The sequence below is a fragment of the Pituophis catenifer genome, unplaced genomic scaffold (assembly GCF_029215685.1).
Source record: "Pituophis catenifer annectens isolate HBS135680 unplaced genomic scaffold, rPitCat1.0.hap2 SCAF_6, whole genome shotgun sequence".
In the NCBI taxonomy this organism is placed as follows: domain Eukaryota; kingdom Metazoa; phylum Chordata; class Lepidosauria; order Squamata; family Colubridae; genus Pituophis; species Pituophis catenifer.
The window spans coordinates 89,115,068-89,125,357 of NW_027256886.1; the positions used below are offsets into that span (position 1 = coordinate 89,115,068).

At 43.8% G+C, this 10,290-nt stretch overlaps 1 protein-coding gene across 1 annotated transcript in view; it reads right to left on the reverse strand.

Annotated features, from left to right (window-relative positions):
- The window catches only part of LRMDA (leucine rich melanocyte differentiation associated), a 1,008,830-nt gene that overhangs the window by 431,831 nt on the left and 566,709 nt on the right, over nt 1-10,290 (reverse strand). Inside the window, exon 3 of the mRNA XM_070945756.1 lies at nt 3,860-3,991. Coding sequence (XP_070801857.1) covers nt 3,860-3,991 — 132 coding nt within the window. The remainder of the gene's footprint in view (nt 1-3,859; nt 3,992-10,290) is intronic.

Genomic DNA, 10,290 nt, shown 5'->3' on the forward strand with positions numbered 1-10,290 from the left:
CCAACTCCGTTAACCTGTTAAATCTGTAGAAGACCTCCGAGGTCCCTTTCAATCATGTTATTCTATGTTCGAAGTACTGACGTTTGATCACTAGAGAAATTTTTTCACAGGCAGATAATGTTGGTTCTTCTAGAAACCAACAACCCCAAAAGGAATCAGTAGCTAAAACCACCCTATAGATGGTACTGAGTATTATACTCCATGGATTTTCTAGCAGGGAATGAAATACTCTTGAAACCAATAGATTTCTCTGGGTGAGAAAGGCAACAAAATGACTTAAGGAAAGAAGAATTTTTTTAAAAAAAGTTCTGTCAGTGGATATTAACATGAATCTCCAGTATGAAACAAAAGACAGTGGAAAGGAAGGAAGGAAGGAAGGAAGGAAGGAAGGAAGGAAGGAAGGAAGGAAGGAAGGGGGAGGGAGGGAGGGAGGGAGGGAAGAACAAAAAGAAAGAAAGAAGAAAGAAAAGAGAAAGAAAAGAAAGAAGGAAGGAGGAAAGAAAGTAAGAAAGAAGGAATGAAAGAAAAATAAAGAGAATGAAAGAAAGAGAAAGGAGAGAGAGGGGAAAGAAAGGAAAGGAAAGGAAAGGAAAGGAAAGGAAAGGAAAGGAAAGGAAAGGAAAGGAGGGAGGGAGGGAGGGAGGGAGGAAGGAAGGAAGGAAGGAAGGAAGGAAGGAAGGAAGGAAGGAAGGAAGGAAGAAGAAAGAAAGAAGACAAGGAAGGGTCTTTTATAAACTAAGGTCCAAACAATGAATGGAAAACTCTGGAAGGTTCTTAGTTACTTGCATCCTTTTGAATCTAACTTACAAAAGATGTTATGCCAAAGGAAAACAGTGATCTCTGTAAAATTATTCATATTATTCTGAATTTATTAGCTGATTAGGAACCTGCTAGCACTTCAAGGCTGGGTTACTTTTTCCCCACAACGGTTCTAGGATTTGTCAGTTCAAAAATTTCTCCTGTAGATTGACCAGATAAGAAGTTTGCAGGCAAATAGGCCTTGAGGGGTATTAACAGTACTATATGGAATTCCTTTCAGTCTAGTTAATTCCTTCTTAAATTCCTGCTTAACATAATCAGCAGAGGAAGTTTATGAAGATGTTACTAAAACAGCCTCTGTTCCTAGCATGTACAGTCATCTCAGAGGGGTGAGAGGAACAGGCTAAAAATGTGACTTAGAAGCAAACATCTCAAAAAGTAATCAATCTCCAGATAGCCCTATTATCATATTTAGTTCCAAGATTAAACTGGTGTGTTTTTTTTCTTTATTGGATTGTACTGCTCGTAAGGTTAGACCAGGAGACTTCTAATCTCTTATAGACTCTTATCAGTGTATAAGAGGTCATGAATTGGAATAGACATGGCAACAGGTCAGCCAATGGGGACTGTTTGGTGACTCAGACAGTTTGGAGCCTGGGTGTGGCTTAGCTTGACCGTTAGGTATAAAAGAGTTGGCTTGTCCTTGCATTGTTGCTTCTGTGATTATGGATTCTGAGCTTCTGGCTTCTGCTGTATGGGTATTGTATACATGCATCATGCTTTATATTACTGTATATAAAGGAGTTTCTTTTCTAAATGAATCCTGCTGAATTGTTTACTTGTGTGCTGGTTGGATTGTTGCAAACTCTAACATAGACTTTGATTCTCTCCTGGGCTCCTCTGACTTGGGTTTTTTAAGCATTTGATGCAAACCACGCAGTCTGCCAGCAAGAAATGGTGTCCATGCTTCAGTGTGGAACCACACCTACCTCTTTTGAGTCAATTTGACTTAAAGTAACCTGGTTAGAATCCCAGGTGCCCGATATCTCTACCATTTCCCTTGGCACCTATCAGTCTCCAGGTCTTACTAGATTTATTTGACTTTACATAATTCTGATATTTTAACTACTGTAGGGGATATTTCCTCAAGGTGGAATTTCTGTGAATTTGTGAAGGGAGATGGCTGCTGAGGGAGAAGTTCCCACAAGAGATCGAAATGGAGGCCCAGCTCCGAAGGAAAACCTCGTCTACAGCAGTTCCCTGTTTTGGAACCCTCTCCCTCAGGAGATGCCTCAATATCCTTACAGGTCTTCTACACGGCCATCAAAAGTGTCCTGTTCAACTGTCCCTCAGTGACTGATTCTTGAGGTTGGATTTGGAGTAAACATCTTGTATTGTCTATAGTTGCTGACCACTTTCATTAGTTTGCTTTACAAACAGAAGTTTTTCAATAAATGACCACAGTTTCTACTTTCCGTTCTGTCCTGTCCTATTAAAATATATATTTTATAATATAATAAATATAATATAAAACACATTCTATTTTATTTTACATTATATTTTACATTCTGTTCTGTTCAAATCTATTCTATTGTATGGTATTGTATTATATTATATGGTATGGTATGGTATTCTACATCCTATCCTATCCTATCCTATCCTATCCTATCCTATCCTATCCTATCCTATCCTATCCTATCCTATCCCTATTATTCCATTCCATATTGTCTAGTCCAGTCCAGTCCATCCTATCCTATCCTATCCTATCCTATCCTATCCTATCCTATCCTATCCTATCCTATCCTATTCCATATTATTCCATCCCATCCCATCCCACCCCATCTTAGAATAGAATAGAATAGAATAGAATAGAATAGAATAGAATAGAATAGAATAGAATAGAATAGAATAGAATAGAATAGAATAGAATAGAATAGAATAGAATAGGACAGGACAGGACAGGACAGGACAGGACAGGACAGGACAGGACAGGACAGAGTATGCAATGGAATAAGAACAGAACAGAACAGAACAGAATAGAATATGCAATGGAATAAGAACAGAACAGAACAGAACAGAATATTCCCTCTGCAAAAGTTGATGTGGCCAAGATTAATAATACCTCATAGATTTGTGGCTGAAATGACAGATACTCAACCAATTTAAATAAACTGTGGCTTTAAGAAAAAAATTAGAACCATAGTTATCATTACAATACACATATTGATGAGGGGGCACATCAGTATGTAATCAGTATTAGAGCATGCAAATATTGCATTCATTAACACCGAATTAACGGTTTGATTGCTGTTATTTCTCTCCTCCTCGGAAGCCTCACAGTTTCGTGGCTAAGAGATTTGCAGTCCCGATAATCTCTCAAAAATCTGGACTGATAGTTTCAGATCGGGCCTATGCTACACTCAGAATGAAACCGAGCAGGCACGGTTCCTAAGCTTCTTGCGCAAGCTACTAGTCTTTGCAAGAAAAGGGTACATGTGTGCATATATCCAAGGACAGAGGAATGTTTCAAAAGTTCAAATGAAACGAGCAAAACGCAGCCCGTAAGAACCCAAAGTAGCCACACGCCGGCCCTCTTCGCCAGGCGCCAACAAGCCCTTCGACTGCCTGAAATGCTATTCTGGAGCCTAGTTACTTGAATGCTGAGTCTAAACCTGCTAAGGAAATCAAGAATTCAGGATGCACGAACCTCTGGATTGCCTTGTTTCATTGCATCCCGTCTTCCACTAGAGGTCAGCCTTCTCCAGAATCCAAAAAAAAAAAAAAAAAAAACAGCCGCATTCCTTCTTCCCAAATGAAATTGGCTGTTATTTCCACTTTTGAGTTTCTTAACAAAGATTCCTTCAGAGCCATGAACTACAGTCTCACACCTCTTTCCCTCCCTCTTATTTTCGAGGAAAAAGAGACCAAGGCATCCTGCTTATGAAAGAACCACTGTAAACCTTCTGGCTAATGAGGAGAAAAGAGATTAGGGTATTTATTGCCTGCGTCTAAACCACATTTGACCTTCTTTCATGTGGCTGCCACAGAAAGATGGCCAGGCAGCTGGCGGAGTCTCCCCCCCTCCCTCTGTTTTCAAAAGGATATTTGGTTCTTGTTGAGCATCAGGGTATGAAGGTGTGGCATGCTGGGTAAGCGAAGGTCACTTTGGAGAAGATTGTTGTCCAGAATGAGCTCTTCCAAGCTGTTGAAGGCCTGCAGTCCTTCCAGAGATCTGCAATAAGGAAGGGGAAAAAATGACCCTTTAGTCCAGGAGTGTCAAACTCAAAGCTTGAGGCCTGGATCTGGCCCATGGGGTACTTAGATCTGGCCTGTAGGGCCACCCTGGAAAGAATGAAAGACCAGCCCGCGGTGCTTCTGCCAGAGAAAAACGGGGTCCCAAACTCCGTTTTCAGCTGCCACGGCCTCCTGCAATCCTCTGCCAGTGAAAATGGAACTCACACGCGGCCCTCTCAAGCTCTGTTTTTCTTTTTTTTTTTTAATTTGATTTATATGCCGCCCTTCTCCGAAGACTCAGGGCGGCTTACAATGCGTTAAGCAATTTCTCTGGCAGAGGGTTGCAGGAGGCCATAGCAGCCGAAAACGGAGCTCGGGAGACCGTTTTCACTGACAGAATCGCTCGGGTGACCACAGGCGCCCCTGATAGGAGTGATGTCGAGCTAGCCATGCCCACCCTGGTCACGCCCCCCCTCTGGTCCCCTGAGGACAAACACAACCCTGATGCACCCCACAATGAAATTGAGTTTGACACCCATGCTCTAGTCCATTGATGGCTAACCTTTTCCGGACCTGCTGCCCAAAGCATGCATGTGAACCAGGGGTGAAATACTCCCGGTTCAGACCAGATCGCCCGATCCAGTAGCGATGGTGGCGGGTGGTTTGGAGAACCGGTAGCAAAAATCCCTGCCCCCCCCCACTATGCCCAGCTGAGCCGGACAATCATCAGGCTTTTTTTTTTTTTTACTTTTAAAAGCATTTTTTCTACAACATCTTCTGACGAAAAAATGCTTTTAAAAGTAAAAAAAAAAAAAAGCCTCTGATGATTGTGCGGCTCAGCTGGGATCGTCAGAGGCTTTTCAAAGCATTTTTTTCTGCAACCTCTTCGGCCAAAGAGGTGGTTAAAAAATGCTTTGAAAAGTCTCTGACGATCCCAGCTGAGTTGCCTGATCGGCAGAGGCTTTTCAAAGCATTTTTTTGCAACCTCTTCAGCTGAAGAGGTTGTAGAAAAAATGCTTTGAAAAGTTTTTTAAAAAAAAGTTGGCCACGCCCGCCCAGTCACATTACCCCCCACCAAGCCACGCCCACAGAACCGGTAGTAACAAATTTTACATTTCACCCCTGATGTGAACCCCCAAAATGCAATGCGCAGGTGGCCCCCATGCAGGTGCCCCACCCCCCCACATGTGCCCATGGCCCCCCACATGGCCCCCCTGCATGCACTCCAATGCATGCGTGTGTGGCCTCCCACAGGCGCCCTGCCTCCCACGCATGCACGGCAGAGACCCAACCACCAGCTGGCCAGTGGGGAGGTGTGCGCGCATACATGGCGGAGCTGAGCTGGAGCAACAGCTCATGTGCCCACAGAAAGGGCGCTGCGTGGCACCTGTGGCACACGTGCCATTGGTTCGCCATCACATCATCTAGTCAAATCCAAGAGCTTGATGATGAGCTGAAATACATATTTTAACCTTCCCTTTGAAAGCAACCCTGAAGAATTTGGGTTTCTGTCCTGTCAGGAGGGCTGAATGGCAAGAATTAGCGGGAAAGGGTGCGCCACACATCGCAGCAACACATCGCTCACTTCCTGGCAGCATGAAAGATGGAGGTCGCTTAGTGAATAGCCAAGATCCCAAACAAACAAAAAAAAAGGGTTCAGATATGAGCCCTGCAGGATGAATTTGTCAACGTCTCGTGCCTTCAGGCACCCCAGCCCCGCCTGACCCCCAACCTTCATTCCCAAGACAAATAACTCTGTCACACTTCACCTTCATTCTCAGGACACAAATTTAAGTTGTCATCCATCATTTCTGCCATGAAATATCATACCCACTAACAATAATAAATTCAACTTCAGGAATTGTTCACAGCAGCATTTCTCTCTCTATAGAAATGCACACAGACATACAGCTCCAGCCTTTTCTGCTAGCTTTTCAAAGGCACAAAAGAGAGCCAGTGCTGGAGAGAAATGCAGAATTAACTTCACGCCACGTACCAAATAACAAATAATTTGTTTGCCTAACAAATAATTACATGCGCACTCGCACCAACCTAGATAGGCATAACCCCTATTGAAAGAAGCAGGCAATATATATATATTTTCCCCCCCAACTATGGCAACACAACTTTCAAGGTTGTAAACAAAGGAGACGTGTAAATAAACAAAGCAGTCTGGGTAGAATTGTTGGCAGGGCGTAAACCCCGGGTTTGACACTTTGTAAAGATGATGATTGCGGCATTAACTCGTCATTTCGTGGCGTTGCAAGTTCGCACAGGCCCGTGTGTGGGAGAAGCACCACATCAATCAAATAAGAATCAGCATGTTATATGAAGCATGCACATCAACACGCATTTGCAGTTTGTTCCCCTACCCAACACCTAGATCTGCTGAGAGGGCTTGACATGACAGCTGAGCTCATCTGCCTACCAGGAAGGAGAATCACCACTTAATCTCCGTCTCACTGTTTTATAGACTGTGATGGCTAAAGAAGATGGAGGAGGAGGTGACTATTTATTCACTGCCCAGTGACATTATTTCCTCTCGTTAGCATCTTTCATCGAGGCCTATAGAAGACATTCTCTATTACGAGCAGGAGTGAAATCCAGCAGGTTCTGACAGGTTCTGGAGAACCGGTAGCGGAAAATTTGAGCAGTTCGGAGAACTGGTAGCAGAAAATTTGAGCAGTCCGGAGAACTGGTAGCGGAAATTTTGAGTAGTTTGGAGAACCGGCAAATACCACCTCTGGCTGGCCCCAGAATGGGGTGGGAATGGAGATTTTGCAGTATCCTTCTCCTGGAGTGGGGTGGGAATGGAGATTTTGCAGTATCCTTCCCCTGCCATGCCCACCAAGCCACGCCACGCCCACCAAGCCACGCCCACAGAACCAGTAGTAAAAAAAATTGGATTTCACCACTAATTAGGAGTATACCAAGGGAGACACCCATTGTTTATTTATTTATTTATTAGTCATATTTCTATGCAGCCCACTCTCCGAGGACTCTGGGCGGCTTACACCAAAGACAGTATACTAAATAGCATATTGCCCCCAACAATCTGGGTCCTCATTTTACCCACCTCGGAAGGATGGAAGGCTGAGTCAACCTTGAGCTGGTGAGATTTGATCCGCTGATCTGCTGAACTAGCAGTCAGCTGAAGTAGCTGCAGTACTGTTCTCTAACCACTGCACCATCTTGGCTCCTCCTTGTTCTAACCCAGCCTTAGCAAAAACAAGAAACAGACTCCTTGTCACGAAAAACCACTCTTTATTTATCTCCTGTGAATTAATGGCATTCACCCACCAAAAAGTCTGGGCAATAGTCCTTAAAAGGAGTTAACTGAAGTAACAGATCTTATCAGTTCCTGATGATAAATGCAAGGGGGTGAGCTCCCAGCCGAAAGGCTGTCAATTAAGTTTTGGCAAGCAGTCTCTGATGGACGAAACACAACGAGAAATGTCTCCAAAAATGTCTCCACTGGCAGCTGGCGGGCCACAACACCCATCTGAAATCTCATGCGCCATTTTGACAGAACAAGCCACCAATGGGCTAAAAAGTGTAATGGAAGTAAATGAAGATCTGGATTAAAGAGGTTGAAGAGTGGAAGGATTTAGAAGCATGAGTGGAACAACTTTACCCATAAAGTCAATGAGGAGCCAAAGAGGCTATTGCACACAGGAGAGAGTAAAGCAAATTTACAACAAAAATTAATTTTCGCTAAGGGAAGTGAATTATGCTGCCTATAGGAATGCAGGGAGAAACATCTTTCAAAGTGAATGATTAAGGACATGACTCAATTAGTATATCAAAAAGGATACATGCGCGCATATACCAAGGGAGAAATCCAGCAGGTTCTAACAGGTTCTGGAGAACCAGTAGCGGAAATTTTGAGTAGTTTGGAGAACTGGCAAATACCATCTCTGGCTGGCTCAGAGTGGGGTGGGAATGGAGATTTTGCAATATCCTTCCCCTGCCATGCCCACCAAGCCATGCCCACTGAACTGGTAGGAAAACATTCACCCTGACATATACCCATTGTGGATATACACTCAGAGACAATAGTTATTTCATGAGAGCACAACTTTTTTTTGGGGAAAAAAAGAATCCAAAACCACTGAGTTCCATATCAAGAAAGCAGTACACTTAAAATTGTAACACCAGGGTTATAATGTAATTAAATTTTAAATTATCAGAATAACAGAGTTAGAAGGGACCTTGGAGGTCTTCTAGTCCAACCTCCTACTCAGGCACAAAGCCCTATACCAGTGATAGCTAACCTTTTCCAGACCAAATGCCCAAAGCATGTGCGCATGTGCACAAACGCATACATGCAAAACTCCAAAATGCAATGCATGTGTGGCCACCCTCCCACGCATGTGCGTACACCCACCACATGAATTCCACCCCCCCTCAACGCATGTGCACACTGCCCGCCGCATGTGCGACAGAGACCCAAAGATCAGCTGTTTGGAGGAAGATGGGAGCGCATGCGTGGCGGAGCTGAACTGGGGCAATGGCTTGCATGCCCACAGAGAGGGCGCCATCACGGCCCTATCCCGTTTCAGACAAATGGTTGTCCAATCTCTTCTTAATGGATGGAGCATCTACAGCTTCCGGAGACAAGTCGTTCCACTGGTTAATTGTTCTCACCATTAGGAAATTTCCAGGCTAAGCAAGTTCTAGGTTGATTCTCTTGTTGTGGCTCCGTTACCTGAGCCTGTGTTATCAGCAGGAGAGGACTCTGAGAGTGAAGGAGAGGAGTTGGCAAGGCCTCCCTCTCCAGGACCCTCCTCTCTGGCAATGCCTTCGGTGTCCTCCGAAAGTCAAGAGATAGGCCTGGGGCCAAGCACGTCCACACAGCCACAGGTGGACAGTAATGAGGAAGATGAGTCTTGGCTGGATCCTCGGCAGCGTCGCAGAGATAAGCGCGCGCAGCAGAGGAAGAGGCATGCCAGGGATTAGGCTGAGTCACTGGACCACACCCCACAGGGTATAAAAGAGGGTGTGGTGGCCAGTTCAGCTCTGTGACAAGCAAAAATCGGATATCGGACGACCTTCTTTATATTTACTGGACTTTGTTGATTATTGTGTATTGGCTTTGTTCCCAGACGAAGGGAGAAACTCCCCCCTTGTGAGTAAAGAATACCTGACAGCCAGCCATTGGGTTGCTGCCAATTTTGATAAACTGTTGTCGGCTGAGTACTTTAACTGTTGCTTGTCTGTGGGGGTGCGTGTGTGAGATGGGGACAGAACATCTCTCCTTGATTAGTTTCCATCCATTACTTCTTGTCCTGCCTTCAGGTGCTTTGGAGAATAGGTTGACTCTGTTAATTTGGGGTTACTTCTGATTAAATTTGGCTTACAATTTGTCATTGTATTTAGCTAAGTGAGTACAGCTAACCCGATTGGCGTCTGTTCTTACTGCCCTATTACAAAGTAGAATTTGAGGATTCTGGTGCCCAGATCCCAGATTGCATACACTAATGTATGGGAATGGATTGCAAGGATTAGTTTTTGAAAAAGGTCCTTTTTAAAGGTAATATAGAAGATGATCAAGCTGAGCCTGAGGGAGGCGTCAAACATATCATCAGTTTGGAATCTCTATGACCCTGTAAGAGATCTAAAGTCCAGGCCCCTTAAAGTCCATTGACTCTTATCTTCGCCAAATTCTAATCACCTTGAAATATTTGGATGCTGAGAATTGTAGAAGAGGGAAAAAAATTCAATTCCCAAACTATTGCTATACATTTCTGGTTGGGAAAGCAGCATTTCCCACCAAGATATATAGTGTCCAGAATCAGCCAAGTTATCTCGATCCTTTTAAGGCAGTCAATGGTAGAAGGCTTTCTTAAAGTGAAAATATAACAAGAGCAATTCATTGAAAAACTAACAAGATGATGTTCATTCATGACTCATGAAGTATATGAGATGGCCACATCAACACCAACACATCAACACATCTTGGAGTCTTAGTGGACAACCAATTAAATATGAGCCAACAGTGTGCAGCGGCTGCCAAAAAACCCAATGCAATCCTAAATTGCATTAACAGAAAGATACAATCAAGATCATGCAAAGTACTACCACCACTCTATAAAGCTTTAGTAAGACCACACCTAGAGTACTGCATGCAGTTTTGGTCACCACACTATAAAAAAAGATGTTGAAACTCTAGAAAAAGTGCAGAAAAGAGCAACAAGGATGATGAGGGGATTAGAGGCTAAAATATACGAAGAACGATTACAGGAACTGGGCATGACTTGTCTAGTGAAGAGAAGGACCAGGGGAGACATGATAGCA